The following is a 17,718-nucleotide window of genomic DNA, read 5'->3' as shown; positions in this document are numbered from 1 at the left end:
AGAGTGTGTCTGAGCTAGGAGGCACTGCAGATCCTCTAGTGCAAACCCCTCCTTCTAAAACCGAGGAAACTGAGACCCCGAGAGGTTCAGGGATTGGTCGCAGGTCAGAGACTAGATGGAGGGGGCACCCTGGGCTGTAGGCTTTGGCTCTTCCCTCAGCCCTGATGGGGCCTGGCACTAACTCTCCACTTCAATCAAGCACACGCTACAAGCTTTGGCCAGGCTGCTCCTGACAATATCACAGGGCTCCGGGATATCCCCCTAGAGTGCCTGAGCCTTAAGCAAGAAATATCTCCAGTGCTACCCAATAGAACCCTCTATGAAAATGGAAATGCTCTGTATCTGCACTGTCCAATATGGTAGGCACTGTTGGCAAAGAATATTGAATATTCCATGGACTGCCAGTGGAGCATACAAATCTGTCTTGGAAGAAGTACAGCCACAATGCTCTTTAGAAGCGAGGATAGCGAGACTTCATCTCATGTACTTTGGACATGTGATCAGGAGGGACCAGTCCCTGGAGAAGGACATCATGCTTGGTAAAGTAGAGGGTCAGTGAAAAAGAGGAAGACCCTCAAGGAGATGGATTGACACAGTGGCTGCAACAATGGGCTCAAACATAGCAACGATTGTGAGAATGGCGCGGGACTCGGCAGTGTTTCGTTCTGTTGTACAGAGGGTCGCTATGAGGCAGAACCAACCCGATAGCACCTAATAACAGCAACAACAAGCCACATGTGCCTATCGAGCATTTCAAATGTGGGCAGTGCAACTGAGGAACTGGATTTTTAATTTATTTAATTTTAATTACTTTTAATGTGAATGAATCAAATATCTCTGTATGGCTAATGGCTACCATACGGGACAGCACAGATCTAATAAATCAAGACAGGATCTATCTCCTTCTCTGCAATGTCCAGGGTCAGGCCTTTTCCCACACCCGCTTCATTACTCAGCCCAGTCTTTTAGCTCTTGACAGCTGCAACCTTCTCCCTCAGATTCACTCCAGATTTTTCTGGCTTTACATCAGGTCTTGGATAAAATGTTTGGCTCTCTGGGGTAGGACTGTTATCCTGAGAGCTCAGCCTGGGCTGACTCCAGGAGTCTCTGGGCCTTGTATCATGACACCCTGGGGCATCTTCAATTATTTTCAAGAGAAAAAGCTACTGCAACTATTGATCTCATCGCGTCTGGAGCAAAAGAGAAAGAAGGGAACCAAAGACTTAAAGAAGAAACTATATAATCTACAGTACTAACAGTCTACATCTACCCTGAGACCAGAAGAATTAGATGGTGCCTGGCTCCTACTACTGACCGTTCTCATCAGGGCCACAGTAGATAGGGAGAAAAATGTGGAACAGAACACGAATTCTTAAAAAGTCCAGACATACTGGACCGGTTGAGACTAGAGGACTTCCCAAGACTACTGCCCTGACATACTCCATAAACCTTGAACGAAAACTACCACCTGAGAGCACCTTTTCGCTAAACTCCAGAACGGCTTATAAAATAAAAAATATTACCAGTGAGTACTGTGCACCTTTAAAGAAATCATCACATGAGACCAAATGGTCCACAATTACTCTAAAGCAGAGATGACAGGGCCAGGGGACAGGGAAACCAGATTACTGGAAGTGAAACACCCAGAAAGGAAGTAACGAGAATGCTGACACATTGTGAAAAATGTAGCCAGTGTCTCTGAATAACATGTGTAGTAATTGTGAAATGGGAACAATTTAAAAAGTGTTATATAAACTTTCACCAAAAACACAATAAAATATTATTTTTAAAAAAGAAAGAGACAGAAAAGGCTACAAAATGAATCCCCTATTTTCAAAGGTGATTTTGATAGTCTTAGGTTTTAAATATAACCAAAATGAGAGGTTATTATAATTTCAAAAATGCTTGCACTGCTTAGGAGACAGCGATCTTCTGCTAAGGGTGATGGTATAATATGGGAACAGGGTAAAGATGATGGCTGAGCAGTGTGATGAGCATAACTGATGTCACTGAACTATACGTGTGAAGACTGCTGAAATGTCAAATGTTTTGTTATATATATATATATTTACCACAATTTGAAAAAATGCAACAGGCAGAACTGGAAAAAAAAAAAAAAGGCTTGAACTCACAAATTTCAATCATAAGAAGATATAAAACTTTATCTTTTGAGGCAGAAGCCTAATCCATTTAAAGGAGTAATTTGCCAGCAGTTCTAACCAGCAGGGTTGTATCAACTACCCTTTTTGCCTAAATTAAGCTTAAAAATGTGTTTGGGATTTATGCTTCCTCTTTCCCATTAGCATTTCAAGGTCAAAATCAGAGGTCCAGGTTTCTTTCGGAGAGGACCCCATGGATATGAGGCAACTCTAGGGCAGGGAAAGGAGAGGCTGTATGAAGAGTTTCACTCTTTATTCACCTCCTGATGTTTTAGGGGCACCAATTCCCTGTGCACCTCTAGGATCTGTCCCCCCATTATTTCCCACTCATTACACGGAGCTGGCCATTTCCAGCAGGGCACTCAGCACGTGTCCTGGTGTTGACTACCAGGTACTACCCGACGGTGGCTGCAGGGAGGCAGGGGCCTCGTCTGGCCCAGGAAAGGAAGGAGCAAGGAACGGCCTCCTCCTGTCAGATCCATCCTCAAACCCCCACTGCGATCATCTCATAATATTGCAACAGCAACGATGCCGCCAGCAGGCATCTGGACCCAGCCCTGCCTCTACCCTTTTCCAAGTGGGGATCCCCAGGGACATATGGGGATGCAAGGGGGCCATGGAAGCCACTCACATCATTGAACACTTTGTCCAGCTCCTTGGGGTCCATGATGAAGTTGGGGTAGCCTATCATGTTGTAGATTGCGTCCGCCTGGGCAGGAGAGACAGAGAGGACAGTGAGAGGTGAGCCACGTAGGCAGGCTGGACCCTTGCTCTAGGGGTGCCGGGTTTGGGGTCTGGGCCAAGAGGACACAGAGGCCAGGCTCTTCCCACCTCAGGGATTTCAAATCTCTTTCTGGAATGATTCCCCCTTTGGCTAACTTCTACTCATTCTTTGATTCTCTGCTTAAATGTCATTTCCAGAGGGAAGCCTGCCCTGACCACCACCCCACTGGACTGTGTCTGAGCGCTCACTGCCCACTATACATGCCGCACTTTTCTCTCACACACGTGGCATAGTTTGTTTTTATACAGTCCTTAGTGTAATCATGCATCTAAGGCTGTCCCTCCATCCTGCCAGATGGCTCACCCCCTGAAGGCAGAGACCATGTCCATGCTGTGCTCACTCCATAGAACTAGTCCCTCCTTCACCCACCCTCCTTCAGCTGTGGCTGCTGTCCCGTATGCTGGAGGCCTCCGTGACCCGTTTAAGCACCTGGCAAGCCTCACCTTTTCCTTGGCTGACTTACGAGTGTCTTCATCCATCCACTTCAGCGTGCTCAGGCTTTCCTCAAACGCCTTCTTGATCTCCAAGATGATCTCACTGGCCTGAGGAGACAGACGCTGTACCAGTGAGGCCTGGGCACTGGATTCACCTAAATGCAGTGGGCACCCCATGTACAGGATTATGTGGGGGCAGAGACTGAACTCAGGTTTTGGCTGAAAGCCTTAGGCTCCCAGGTTCTGGGCTAAGAAGGAAGGCCACAGCCATGTTTCCCACACCGTGTTCCTCAGAACACCAACATCCTGTGAGACCATGCTGGGTCTGCATAAACAGGGTCCCATGGTCAAATAAGCTTTGGACAAGATCTGGGAAAATTAGAAAAGTCTCTTCGCTACAGGACTTTTCAGAGCCTTTAATGTGGTCATAGGCACTGTGATTCTTTTGGAAAGAGAATAAATAGCCTTTCCCAAAATTACTGGATCACAGAACTCCTTTTGATGGAATGGGCTTCAAAATCTATGGATGAATGGCTGCTCTTGAGGGTGATAATGTCACAGGCAGATCTGGAGGCAGAAGAGTCTAGAAAGGGAAGGCAGGGTCATGCAGTAGAAAGAGTAGAGGCACTGATGTCTGACAGACCTCGACTCTCATTCTGCCTCAGCTGCTCACTGGTAAGCCACTTAGTGTATCTGAGTCTTGGCTTGCTGACCTTCAGCTGCACATGATAGCTATGTAATCAATAATTTTAGTAATAAAAGTTACAACAATAATATAATGGCTACTATTTATTAAGTCCTTCTTTTGTGCCAGGTGCTCTGCTAAGCCCCTTACATGTAGTATCTCATTTATCCTCTCTCTACAGATGGGGATCACCATCTCCACATTACAGATGAGGTGAGAATACTGTTCCAAGTCACTCAGCCAGGAAGTGGTACAGCCAGGATCTGAGCTTGGGTCTGGATGTCTCCATGGCGCTTAGCCATGATGTCCCTCTGTCTCTTTCTTTCTTTTTTTTGCTTTTTGAAGTAACAGACATATTTTATTCGAGAAAACGTCTGCCAAATGCTTACGTTTGAATAGCCAGTTTTTCTGTCAGTCATTCTTTCAAACAAAAATGGCCTGTGAGTGTGGGGACCATGGTCTCGGGGAATGTCTCTTTCTTTTTAAAAAAATTTTTTTATTGTGTATTAGGTGAAAGTTTACAGAGCAAATTAGTTTCCCATTTGATAGTTTGTACATAAAATGTTCCATGACATTGGTTTCACTCCCCACAATGTGTCAGCACTCTCCCCATTTTCATCCTAGTTTCCATGTTCCCTTTCGTCCTGATTTTCTATCCATTCCTGCCTTCTCATCTTTGCTTTTGAGCAAATGTTGCCATTTTGATCTCGTATAATTGATTGTTCTAAGAAGCATGTTCCTCTTGGGTATTATTGTTTATTTTATGGGCCTGTCTATGGTTTGGCTGAAAGATAGTCTCTGGGAATAACTTCTGTTCCAGTTCAGAAGGGTGTCTTAGGGCCATAGTCTCGGGGGTTCCTCCAGTCTCTGTCAGACCAATAAGTCTGGTCTTTTTTGTGAATTTGATTTTTTGTTCTACAATTTTTCTCTTGCTCTGTCCAGGATCCTCTGTTGTGATCCCAGTCAGTGTGGTCGGTAGTGGTAGCTGGGCACTATCTAGTTCTTCTCGTCTCAGGGTTGTGTAGGCTGCGGTTCACGTGGTCTATTAGTCCTTTAGACTAATTGTTCCCTTGAGTCTTTGGGTTTCTTCACTCTCCTTTGCTCCAGACAGTAAGAGTCCAATAAATGTATCTTAGATGGTGGCTCGCAAGCTTTTAAGACCTCAGACACTACTCACCAAAGTAGGATGCAGAACTTTGTCTTTATAAGCTATGTTGTGCCAATTGACATAGATATCTCCCAAGTCTATGGTTGTTTGCCTTTGAGCCTAGGAACTTCATCTCACAAGGTGTTTGGTTATATCTAAGAGGTGGCCCTGACTGTGGCCCTTGTGTGCTCTAGTATGTATATTAATATATAAGCAGCACCTACAGTTATGTATGTAGAAATAGCCACCACCAAACCTATATCTGCAGATAGGTGTGTTCTCTTACACCCTCCCACACCCCTTGGCATGCCTATCTACCTATGTATCTGTTCGTAAACTAGTGTTTATTAATAGTGTCGTTGCAGGATTGTCTATGCTATAGTAATTACTGTTGTTGTCCGTCATTCTTGTGTTCCTCTCAATGTCCTCTCATGCTTTGGTCATGTTTTGCTGACTTCCCCATATTGTACATTGCTTTTCCCTTCATCAATATTAACACGTCTTCTATCTATTTGGTAATTTTCCCTCCCTCCCCCTCGCATCCTTGGTAACCATCAAAGAATTTTTTTTTTTTTGGTGTGTAAACATTTTCTTGTTTTTTTATAATAGTGGTCTCATACAATATTTTTCCTTTTGCAATTGACTTATTTCATTCAGTATAATGTCCTCCAAATTCATTCATGTTGTGAGATTTTTGCAGATTCATCATTATCTTTATCGTTGCATAGTATTCCATTGTATGTATCACAGTCTGTTAATGCATTCATCTGTTGATGGACACTTAGGTTGTTTCCATCTTTTTGCTATTGTGAATAATGCTACAATGAACATGGGTGTGCATATGTCTATTGGTGTCACAGCTCTTATTTCTTTAGGGTATATCCCAAGAGTGGGATTGCTGGGTCATATGGTATTTCTATTTCTAGCTTTTTAAGGAAGTGCTGTATCATTTTCTAGTGGTTTTACAATTTTACATTCCCACCAGCAGTGTATAAGAGTTCCAATATCCTCATAACCTCTCCAACATTTGTTATTTTCTGTTTTTTTGATTAGTGCCAGTAATGTTGGGGTGAGATGATATCTCATTGTAGTTTTGATTTGCTTCTCTCTAATAGCTAATGATCGTGAGCATTTCCTCTTGTGTTTGTTAGCATTCTGAATGTCCTCTTTGGTGAAGTATCTGTTCATATCCTTTGCCCATTTTTTAACTGGATTGTTTGTCTTTTTGATGTTGAGGAGTTGAAGTTTTCTATAAATTTTAGAGATTAGACTCTTTTTTTTTCCTGTGTACTTCTTAGTGTCTTTATTTACCTTGGTCAAGTTGTGCTGATTTGGTCTTGCCTTTTCACCAAAAATAACAAGTGTCTACTATCGAGATTCCCCCTCCCTCTCATCCCTAGAAAACTAGAGATTATCTAGTTCATCTTCTGCTGTTCATGCATTTTTAGTTATGTTTGGTATTGAATTTATGCCACATATTAGGGCACCTAGTGTTGTCTCTATTTTTTCTTCCATAATCTTTATAGTTTTAGGTGCTATATTCAGGTCTTTGATCCATTCTGAGTAACCCTCTGTCTCTTTAGAACAAGCCTATCAACGCAGATTAAGAAAAATGTCACCCCCTGGAGGTGGAGATGGCTATTATAACCTCAAAGGGGTGCTGTGTGGGTCAAATGAGATACTATGATAAAGCACCTGACACTCAATAATGATAGCTATTACAAGTAACTCACATTATTCAGGGCTTGAGAAAATGGAACTTTTCAGTGCAGGCTGGAGCCCCAGGGCTCTCTGGCCTGGAGTCGGAAGGGTCCAGAGCAGACCACAGATAGGCTGTCAAGCCCACAAAAGGCTATTGCAGGCACGATGTCCCTGCCTGTGTCCACGGGGAGACACTTACTATGTTCTTGCTGTCCTCGGCGAAGGTCGCTTTGACAAACATGGGGCCCAGCGCAAAGCCCAGGTTGTTTTCTGTGTCACTCACGCAAAACTTCCAGCGAGGAAGACAGGTCTGGAAAGCACAAAGGAGAGAGTTACTCAGGCCCAGTCCTCCTTCTCCCCAACCCCTTTCCATTCAAGAAGTAGCACCATCTTGGGCCCATGCTTCCTTCCAGAATGTCAGAGAGCCCTTTTATGACCCAGTGGAAGTCATTTTATGTACTGGATCAAGAGACCATGCGATATCCTTCATCACCATCTACCATGTCCACATGCCATGCTCTGTACTCAGAAAGCCACAAACAACATGTCATGGAACCATCAAGATGACTCCAGGAGGCAGGGATCATGGGCACTTGGCAAATGAGTAAACAGAAACTCAGAAAGAGGAAATCACTGGTCCAGGGTGCCCCAGTGAATGATGGGTATTTCTGGGACTTGAACTCAGATATCCCTGACTCCACATCCCATGCTCTCACCCTGTGTTGTCCTGCTTCCTGGAGGAGCCTAGAGTCCTGGGAGTGAAGAACATTGGGAAGTTACCTTGTCCACCCTTCCCAGGAAGGGTCCAGGAGACCCCTCCCAGAAGGCCAAAACCCCAGCCCCATCTTAAAGCCTCCTAGAGAAAGAAGAGCCCCAGCAATGCTGTAGTATTTCACTAGGTGCACTTTTCTTTGGGTCTCGGCCCCATTAGCCCACAGGATACCTCTATGTGAACGGGACACAGATGTCCCCGTGGGGTTCTGGCCTCATGGAGCACGGCTTGGTGAAGAGCGTGAAACCTGTTTCAGCCCTAGTTGTTCCCTTGGCCAGGCCAGGCGTCCCTCCATGGACGCAGTCTGTAGGACCACACGCGGTGACTCTGCTCACATAGACACTCGTGCTGCAGGGGAGCCCATATGCTCAACCTTGAAGAACACACCGTGGCTCAGGGCAGCCTGACTCCTAATAGCTCCAAACTGAAAGCAACCCAAATACCGATCAACAAGCAGATGAATAAGCAAAATGTGGTATTTTCATACAACACCATACTACTCGTTGGCAACAAAAAGGAACAAAATACTGATGTCCACAGCAACATGAGTGAATTTCACAGGCATTATGCCGAACAACAGGCAGACACAAAGGAGTACGAGTGTATGACTCTATACAAAGCTCTAGAACACGCAAAACTAAGTTATGGGGATGGAAGTCAGAACTGGGCTGCCTCTGGGGGATGGGAGTGGGATTGCCTGGAAAAGGGCATGAGGGAACTTCTCCTCAGAGAACACCAGATAAATGGGTGATGGGAATGTTCTTGATCTTGGCTGGGTGGTGGTTACAGCATGATTTAACTTGTCAAAACTCATTGACCTGAATATTTAATATATACAGTGCATTTTATTGTACATAAATTGTACTTTAGTTAAAAAAATTCTTCCAGGCAGGCAGGCAGGCAAGAAGGAAGAAAGAAAGGAATGAAGGAGAGAGAGAGGAGAAAAAACTCACTCTGGCCTTCTCTAAATTTAGTTGTCCAAATTCTTTCCAGCTTTCCCTGCCATGTGTCCACCTGGATGCCTGTCTTCTGCTCCATCCCCACCTACCCCTCAGTGCTCCCTTTCATCAGCTAGAAGTCCACAGCTGGACACACAGGCTGCACCTGGATCTGGCCAAGGCTGACCACACAGGAGGTCAGGACTAGGGCTATTCTAAAATACTCTTGGCTCTGTGGAGGCTCCAGGCTGTGATGGCGGAATCATGGACTGATTCTTATTTGTTGTCTTCTCAGGAGATTCTTTGGATAAACCCATTCATTCACGCATTACTCATTAATTCACTTATCCAGCATTCTCGGAACAGTTCCTCTACATCCTGACTGTGCTAGGTCTTTGGAATCTAGCGATGGATTGCCCACGAGCCTTGCCCTCAAAGGCCTCATGATTGAAATGCCCACAACATTTATAATATAACCACAGCAGTAATCATAAAAAACAAAAAAACCTCAGTTGCTGTTGAATTGATTCTGACTCATGGCAACCCCACGTGTGTCAGAGAACAGTGTCCCATGGGGTTTTCAATGGCTGATCTTTCAGAAGTAGATCACCAGGCCTTTCTTCTGAGGTGCCTTTGGGTGGACTTGAACCTCCAACCTTTCGGTTAGTAGCTGAGCATGTTAACTGTTTGCACCACCCAGGGACTCTGCAGTAATTGTTATTGGGTGCCGTCGAGTCATTTTTGACTCATAGTGACCCAACGCGACAGAGTAGAACTGCCCCATAGGGTTTTCTTGGCTATCAACCTTATGGAAGCAAATTGCCAGGTTTTTCCTCTGTGCAGCCGCTAGGTAGGTTCAAACCGCCAACCTTTTGGTTAGCAGCCAAGCACATTAATTATTTGCACCACTCAGGGACTCTGCAGTAATTGTTGTAAACATTTGGAGTGTTTGACGCGCTTTATCCCATTTAACCCATAATTCCACAGGGCAGGTACTCTCTTAGCCCCTTTTTACAGATAAACTGAGGCACAGAGAGGTTGAGTCACTTGCCCAAAGGGATCAGGCAGTGATTAAGTGGCTGAGGTGGGATTTGAACCCAGGCAGTCTGGCTCCAATGTCTTCCCTCAAAGTGGCTCCACTGACTGCCTACAGGTCAGGAAATGCCCGGAAGGGCTACAGGATGATGAGAAAAATCTGTTGACTACGAGCGAAGGGTCAGGTCGACCTGACAGGGTCAGGAAGTGTTTGTCTCGGAGGAGACTGTGACTGAGTCTGGAAAGATAAGGAGCGGGCAGCCAGCCTGCCTCCTCTGCCCTAAATTGGCTGCATTTTTTTTCCTTTTCTTCATTGTAGTACAAGGAGCACTAGGCAAGAGGGGGAGAGGAGCTTACTGGGGGGGTGTCTTCCTCCCTGCCAGAACTCCCAAATCATAAACGGATAATAACAGATGATGAACAGCCAGTGTGGAACGCTTCAGCCTTCAGAACAGGCTTTACAGGGATCTCCCCTCATTCAATTCTTATCTCTTGCGGAAGTAGGGCAAATTATTTACCCCTTTTTACAGATGATAAGATTGAAGCTCTCCTGTCTCCAATTAAGTGACTCACCCAAGACTGTGTAGTTAGAAAAGGGCATATCAAAGTCAGATGTTCTGACTCAAAGTTCCGTACTGTTTTCCTTATGCCACAAGGGTGAACAACTGTCCACCCTACACTGCTTTACAAATTACAAGTGTTTTCCCAAATAGTGGTTACTCATAAGGATCTTGTGAGGTGAGGCGGTCAGGAATTATCCAAAATTACATATGAGAAAAAGTAGGTTCAGAGAGGTTCAAGGACTAGACCAAGGTCACACAGCTAGGATGTGACTTTGAATTCTGTGCAGGACATGAGCAGGATGGATCTGGCCTGGGCCCAGAAGCAGCCATGGTGGGGGATGGAGGGGGCTGGAGAATAATAAACTGGAGCAGCACCCTCTGCCCCTCAGCCCTGGGGCAACCAGCGACCCCTGGCTCAGAGCCTTTAGCCTTCGGGGTCTCCTACCTGCCACAGCCCCTGCCGAGGCCTCCTGTGCCTCAGCCACCCCCAGTGCCACATTAGTTAGAGTGGCACCCTGCACTTTGAATCTGTCTGAGAAGCTCATTTTTAATTTTTGGTTCCTACAGAGCAGAGGCTGAGAGGCCTAATAACCCTCAGAGGAGTATTCTGTGGATTCTGGCGTGCCAGGGTTTGAGAGGCAGCTCTCCACTTAGGAGCTATGTGACTTTGAACACTTTCTTCAGTTCATTGAGCCTCAGTTTCCTCATCTGTAAAATGGGATGATGATCATCATTCCTAACACACAGAGCTGTTGTTGGAATTTGGTGAGAGAATGCCTATAAAAGGTAAATATCCTATAACAATATCTTTCATTATTATTATCATTGTTATTAGTAACTGAACGTGCATAAAAGTTATAGCCACACAGACCTGGGTTTGAGTTGTAGCTTGGCTGCTTCCTTGTTGGGTGACTTGGGAAAGTACCTTTACCTCTTTGAGCCTCCATTTCCTGGTCGGTAACCCATGAGGGTTAGTGACGATGCAGGTGAGCCCTGGGCACACAGTGAGCTACCCCATGCAGAGCGTCTCTATAACGATCACCCCGGGTCCTGATCAGACCCTTTCTATGTAAAAACCCCTGGGAGAACATGCGCTCCAGGGGACAGAATCCATGCCTTGGTCACATTTGTGACCCAGGGCTAGTCCAAGGTCGGTACAGGTGGAGCAGGAAGGTGGGTCAGCTGGGCAGGACAGTGACTCTGCCACTTCCCTTGTCCTTCACTGTAAGGCTAGGGTGACTCTTGTGGCAAGCCTTCGGAAAGCCCACTTACCAGGAGCCAGGCTTCCTCTAGCCACCTTCTCCCTCAGTCCCCTCCCTGTTAGTTGTTGTTGGTTGCCAGAGTCAACTCTGACTCATGGCGACCCCATGTGTGCAGAGGAGAACTGCTCCATAGGGTTTTCAAGGCTGTGACCTTTCGGAAGCAAATCTCCAGGTCTGTCTTCCAAAGTGACTCTGTGTGGGTTTGAACCACAACTTGTTGGCTAGTAATCGACTGCCTAACCAGTTGTGCCACCCAGGGACTCCTCGCCAGGGGTGGGTGTACATGGGAATGAGATAGGATGAGCCCCAGTGCGGAGACAGGAGCCCACATCCTTCCTGCTGGTCCTGATCTGGCTTCTTAAGCTTCACTGTACTCAGGGAGGGGCTACAGGGTGGGGCGCAGTGGGACCTCCTCTGCCCCCTGGGGGAGGCCTTGCCAGCGTCTTACTAGCTGCTGTTGGGAAGCCAGAGGCACCTGTTCTGGGTGAGGGTGGAATGTGCTGGGCGGGTCTGGTACCCCAGCCTCTACTGCTCTGTGGCTGGGCATCCCCCTAGCCGCTCTCTGGGGCCCCTGTTGTGGTGTGTCCCATCAGCACACATGAGGACTGATCAGTTTCCCGGTCTCTCAGCAGATGTGAGCTCCTGGGGGCACTGATCCTACCTCCATCATCTCAGTATTCCCACTAAGCTCCGAGCCTGGCAGGTGACAGGGGTTTGATTCAGTGAAGAGCCTCTCACTGGCTGCACGAACGGGAAGGTGACTGTCATTCCCATGCGGAGAAGGCGGAGGTGGCTGGGGAGCTCTCTGTGGGGGTGGGTTCCCCAGGGCCTGGGAAAGAACGGACCCTCAGGGGTCCTGGTAGGGGCATTTAAGGGTGGGTGGACCAGAAGAACTAGATGGTGCATGGCTACCACCAATGACTGCCCTGAGAGGGAGAGTCCCTGATGGAGCAGCAGAAAGATGGTGTATAGAACTCAAATTCTAGTAAGAAGACCAGACTTAATGGTCTGACTGAGACTGGAGGTACCCTGGAAAGCATGGCCCCTGGACTCTCTATCTGCCCAGAACTAAAACAATTTCTGAGGCCAACTCTTCAGACAGGGATTGGACTGGACTGTGGGACATAAAGTGATACTTGTGAAGAGTATGCCTCTTAGTCAAGTAGATACAAGAGACCAAAGGCGCAGCTTCTGTCCAGAGGTGAGATGGGAGGGCAGAGAGGGTTAGGAGCTGGTTGAAAGGACAAGGGGAATCAGGGGTGGAAGGGAGGAGCGTGCTGTCGCAGAATGGGGTGAACAATTAGTATCACATAACAATGTATGTACAAAATTTTGTATGGGAGACTAACTTGAAATGTAAACTTCATTTAACTACAACAATAAAAAAAAAAAAAAGAAAAAGGTTGGGTGGAGATCACCTGGTCTGGGATCTGGGACTTCTGCTACCCCAGAAAGCTCAGGGCCAGACTGGATGAATAATCATGACGGTAAATACTTAGTGTAGCACTTACTGTGAGCCAGTATGGTCCTAAGCACTTTACATTTATGGGAAAGAAGCAATATTGTTGGAGTTTCCTTTGTAAAATGGGGGTAATAATAGTACCTACCTCAAAGGGGTGGTGAGGATTACATGAGTTACATAGTGTTATGGATTGAATTGAGTCCCCAAAAATACATGTTGCAAATCCTAACCCCTATATCTGTGGATATAATCTCATTTGGGCATAGGGTTTTCCTTGTTCTATTAATGAGATCATATCAGTGTAGGGTGTGTCTTAAGCCAATCACTTTTGAGCTATAAAAGGAGCAGATTAGGCACATAAGCAGGCAAGCACAAATGGGGAAAGACTGATGCCACGTGGAGATCACCAACAAACCAAGGAAGAAAAGCTGAAAGAGACAAGCATTTTCCCCCAGAGCAGATAGAGCCTTTCCCTAGAGCCAGTGCCCTGAATTCAGACTCCTATCCTACTAAACTGTGAGAAAATAAATTTCTGTTCTTTAAGCCACCCACTTGTGGTATTTCTGTTACAGCAGCTGTAAATAACTAAGACAACAAGTATTTATCACCATCACCATCTAGAGAGAGTTAGAATGAAGAGAACAGACTTGTGTTTTACTGTAAAGGAACTATGTTGCTAATACTTCCTCTTTACCCCTTGAGACTCAGCATAATCACTTTCTCCCAGAAGCCTCTGTGCCCTGGGGCTGGCTTATCCGTGGTCCTCTCACTGTCTTCCTATCATAGGTCTGTCTCCCTCGTAAATTCCAATGTCTTAGGAGGACACTGTTCGTAGGGCCAGCCCCCAGCCCAGGGCCTGGCACACAGTAGGTGCTCAGCACGTGTATGGGACGCACAGTAACAGGCTCACCTTCTTGGTCCCGTACATGACTTCCATGAACTTCTCATCAGCGTCCTGAAAGCGCTGGTCAAGGAAGGAACTTGTTTTCCTCACCAGGTTCCAGATCATGTAGTTGTTCAGTAGGCTGGGGCAAGAGGAGACCAGAACGACTCAGAAACACACAGCTGGAAATGTCACAGCACCTACAGCGCTGACCCCTAGGGGGCGCCCAAGCCTGACCTTCTGGTCCCAGGCTCAGCCCCCTCCCCACTGCAGTTTAGCTGGTTGCTGCTCTGTAAGGGCAGAGCCTGGTTCTTCTACCGTGGCAAACTCCTCAGTGTTCAGTGCAGTTGCCTGCATGCTGCAGGTGCTCAATAAATGCTTGTTGCTTAGCTGCTTTTTTTTCTGAAGCTGTGAAGCAGTATGAAGACTCACCCCGATGGCGGGGGCTACGGGGCTAGAGCTGGAAGGAGACTGCCATCTCTACAGCGTGCAGATGTCCCAGCCAGAGGAGAGAGGGGAAAAGGGGGCCTTATGAGTAGTAGGGGCAGGATAGGAAGCTCCAGTTGGTCAGGCCAAGGTTTCCATGAATGAGATCTCTCCCCGTCCCTACCCCCAGAGCTCAGCAACCTCTCTGTGGCTGTTGTTACCTTTACAAAGAAGTCACCCTAGCACAAAGATATCCACTACAGTGAACATCTAGCTTCAAATCAGAGTCAACCTAAATGTCTGACAATAGGAGAGGGGGTGAGTAAATAATCCTGTTTATACTTGATGAAATACCATGTAGCCATGAAAAATGACGTTTGGGATGACATGGGGAAAATGCTTATGATAAAGGTCAAGGGAAAAGCAGATTATACACTGAATTACAAAGCTGGAAAAAAATAAAGCCACAGATAAACAAACCTTTCCCTTTCTCACACATATTCTGTCTCTTGTATGCACACACAGAAACACACACAGCCCCAAAGATCAACAGTAAGGTTTGGGTAATTTTAATTTTTTTCTGTATGTAGTTTTCAGAACGTGTACAAGCCCTTACATTTAGAAATAGTGTAAGTATTACTAATTAAAAATAATAGCTAACATTTATTGAGTTCCATCGTGTATCGGGAACTATGTTAAGACACTTCACGTGGATTATTTCACTTGATCCTCGCCACCATTCCGCATGGTGGGTGCTATTTATATCCTCATCTTCTAGACGAGGAAAATAAACCTGAGAAAGGGTAAGAAACTTGCCCAAGGCTACAAAGCTGATAGGTAGAGGAGCTGGGATTTGAACCTGTGCTTATAACCACAAGGCCCTGCTGCCTCTCATAAAAGCCAACCCAAGGGCCCATTTCCTGAGTCAGTCTTTCACCACCCCGACCCCAACCCATCCTGCCTGAGAGAGAAGCCGGCAGCAGCTGCCTGCTACAGGCCTGTCCCAGGCAGCTGAGGGCCCCCTTACCACTTGTCTGTGTTGTTGATGAGGGTGGAGACCTGCTCAAGGTACTCTTTGTCATAGACCACAATAGGCTCGGATTCATTGATCTCCACGGGGTAGAAGATGGTGTTGAGAAAGGGCAGCCAATTGATGGCGGGTGCCAAGGTCTGGAAGAAAAGAGAACAGTGTGAATCTGGCTGGGCTCTTTCTCCTCATAGTCCAGGTCTCCAGGACATTCAGAAGAAAGGCATTATCGCTACCTTCCATCCTTTCACAAAGGAAAAGGCTTGGAGCTATCTGACAGTGGACTGGACTCTTTGTCAAGATAGATAGTCAAACAGAGGTTGGCTGACTTTTGTTGGAGATGCTGTAGACATACTTCTACAGGAACCAAAAACCAAAATTTAACTTGGAATGGAACTAGGATGGGATCCAAAAAACCAAACCCACTGCTGTTGAGTCGATTTTGACTCATAGTGACCCTATAGGGCAGAGCAGAACTGCCCACATAGGCTTTCCAAGGTGGTAAATCTTTACGGAAGCAGACTGCCACATCTTTCTTCCATGGAGTGGCTAGTGGGTTTGAACCACAACCTATTGGTTAGCAGCCTAGTGCTTTAACCACTGCGCCACCAGGTCTCTTTACTAGATCAGTGGTTCTTGAAATTATTACGCATAAGAATTACCTGATAATCTTGTTAAAATGTAGATTCTGATTCAGTATATCCGGGGTGGAAATGTTTGTTCCAGTTCGAACCCCTGTCTGTAACGGTCAAGTGTGGAGAATCTGGAGCCAAACTGCCTGGGCTCACATTCCAGCTCTCTCACTTACTAGCTGTGTAACCCTGAGCAAGATAATGAACCTCAGCAGTTAATGAACAGTTAACCAGTGTGGCCTCGGTACCTCATCTGTAAAATGGAGGTCATCGTCATGTTGTTGTTGTTAGGTGCCGTCCAGTTGGTTCCGACTCATAGCGACCCTACGTACAACAGAACGAAACACTGCCTGGTCCTGCACCACCCTCACAATTGTTGCTATGTTTGAGCCCACTGCTGTAGCCACTGTGTCAATCCATCTCGTTGAGGGTCTTTGTCTTTTTCACTGACCCTCTACTTTACAAAGCATGATGTCCTTCTCCAGGGATGGACCCTCCTGCTAACATGTCCAAAGCATGTGAAATGAAGTCTTGCCAGCCTTGCTTCTAAGGAGCATTCTGGCTGTACTTCTTCTAAGACATATTTGTTGGTTCTTCTGGCAGTCCATGGTATATTCAATATTCTTCACCAACACTATAATTCAAAGGCATCGATTCTTCTTCGGTCTTCCTTATTCATTGTCCAGCTTTTGCACGCGAGGTGACTGAAGATACCATGGCTTGGGTCAGGTGTACCTTAGTCGTTAAAGTGACATCTTTGCTTTTTAACACTTTAAATAACTATTTTGCAGCAGATTTGCCCAGTACAATAAGTTGTTTGATTTCCTGACTGCTGCTTCCATGGGCGTGGATTGTGGATTCAAGTAAAATGAAATCCTCTATGACTTCAATATTTTCTCAGCATCTGGATCCTGCATCCAGCGCATCATTGTCTGACTTCTGATTCTTGGGATATGAGCCAGTGGCGTGCCGTCTGACCTGATGATTCTGGGATTTGCCAGCTTCTGCAGCCCTGGGGGCCAGCAGCCTATCATCTGATTTGATTTGCCAGCTTCTGCAGCCTTGCGAGCCAGCAACCTGTCATCTGGCCTGCTGATTTGGGTTGGTCAGCCCCTGTAGCCATGTGGGTTGGAAGAAGCCTCCAGCCTAACTCCTGACCCATGGATTTGGGACTTGCCAGCCTCCACAACTGCGTGAGCCATTTCCTTGAGATACGTACTGTTCGTGAACTCTATGAGACATTGCAGCGAATTACAGAACCCAGAGACAGGCGGGAGAGTACTAAGGGAAGAGGAGTAGTTGATGTTAGAGATGATGGAGTGGGACAGCAGTTTGAAAAAGCTGGACATTTGGGACATCTTTAAACTCTGGCTTATAGGAGCCAGCTTTGTGCTGATCCTTATAAAAGAAATTATTCATTCATCATCATAGAAGCCAGTATTAAACCAGTTAATGCTGTCTACTCAACATTATTCTGTAACATCAACTAGCTCATACACAATTGGAAAATTCAAGGAGAGCAGTATAATGTATAAACTGTATTGATCCATAGGTGATTTTTCCCAGGTAAGGGGATCTGGAATAGTAGGAGTAGAATGATAACCTTTGAAGGGAAAAGTCCTCAGTTCGGCTAATGCACACACAGGCACTCTGTCAGCTCTATTTTAAGAAAACTAACACTGAGTACCTGCACCTGGGGCACCCTCCCCACAGAGACACACACCCAGCTTTGCGTAACTCTCAGCTTCCAGCAGGTTGCACTTCCCCCTCAGCCCACCTCCATGGCAGCCCCACTGCTCTATCTGCAG

General features: G+C 46.2%; 1 protein-coding gene across 4 annotated transcripts in view; it reads right to left on the bottom strand.

The window, feature by feature from the left end:
* The window catches only part of ECE1 (endothelin converting enzyme 1), a 140,633-nt gene that overhangs the window by 9,030 nt on the left and 113,885 nt on the right, over positions 1-17,718 (bottom strand). For all 4 annotated transcript variants that reach the window (XM_023732126.1, XM_023732125.1, XM_004377159.2 and 1 more), the window contains 5 exons: positions 15,279-15,421; positions 13,853-13,967; positions 7,110-7,220; positions 3,387-3,485; positions 2,791-2,868 (listed from right to left, as the gene is read on the bottom strand). In XM_023732126.1, coding sequence (XP_023587894.1) covers positions 2,791-2,868; positions 3,387-3,485; positions 7,110-7,220; positions 13,853-13,967; positions 15,279-15,421 — 546 coding nt within the window. The remainder of the gene's footprint in view (positions 1-2,790; positions 2,869-3,386; positions 3,486-7,109; positions 7,221-13,852; positions 13,968-15,278; positions 15,422-17,718) is intronic.

Source organism: Trichechus manatus, unplaced genomic scaffold (genome assembly GCF_000243295.1).
Source record: "Trichechus manatus latirostris isolate Lorelei unplaced genomic scaffold, TriManLat1.0 scaffold00048, whole genome shotgun sequence".
NCBI classification, from domain to species: domain Eukaryota; kingdom Metazoa; phylum Chordata; class Mammalia; order Sirenia; family Trichechidae; genus Trichechus; species Trichechus manatus.
The sequence above is the reverse complement of the archived record's forward strand: the minus strand, read 5'-3'. Positions and strand labels throughout refer to the sequence as shown.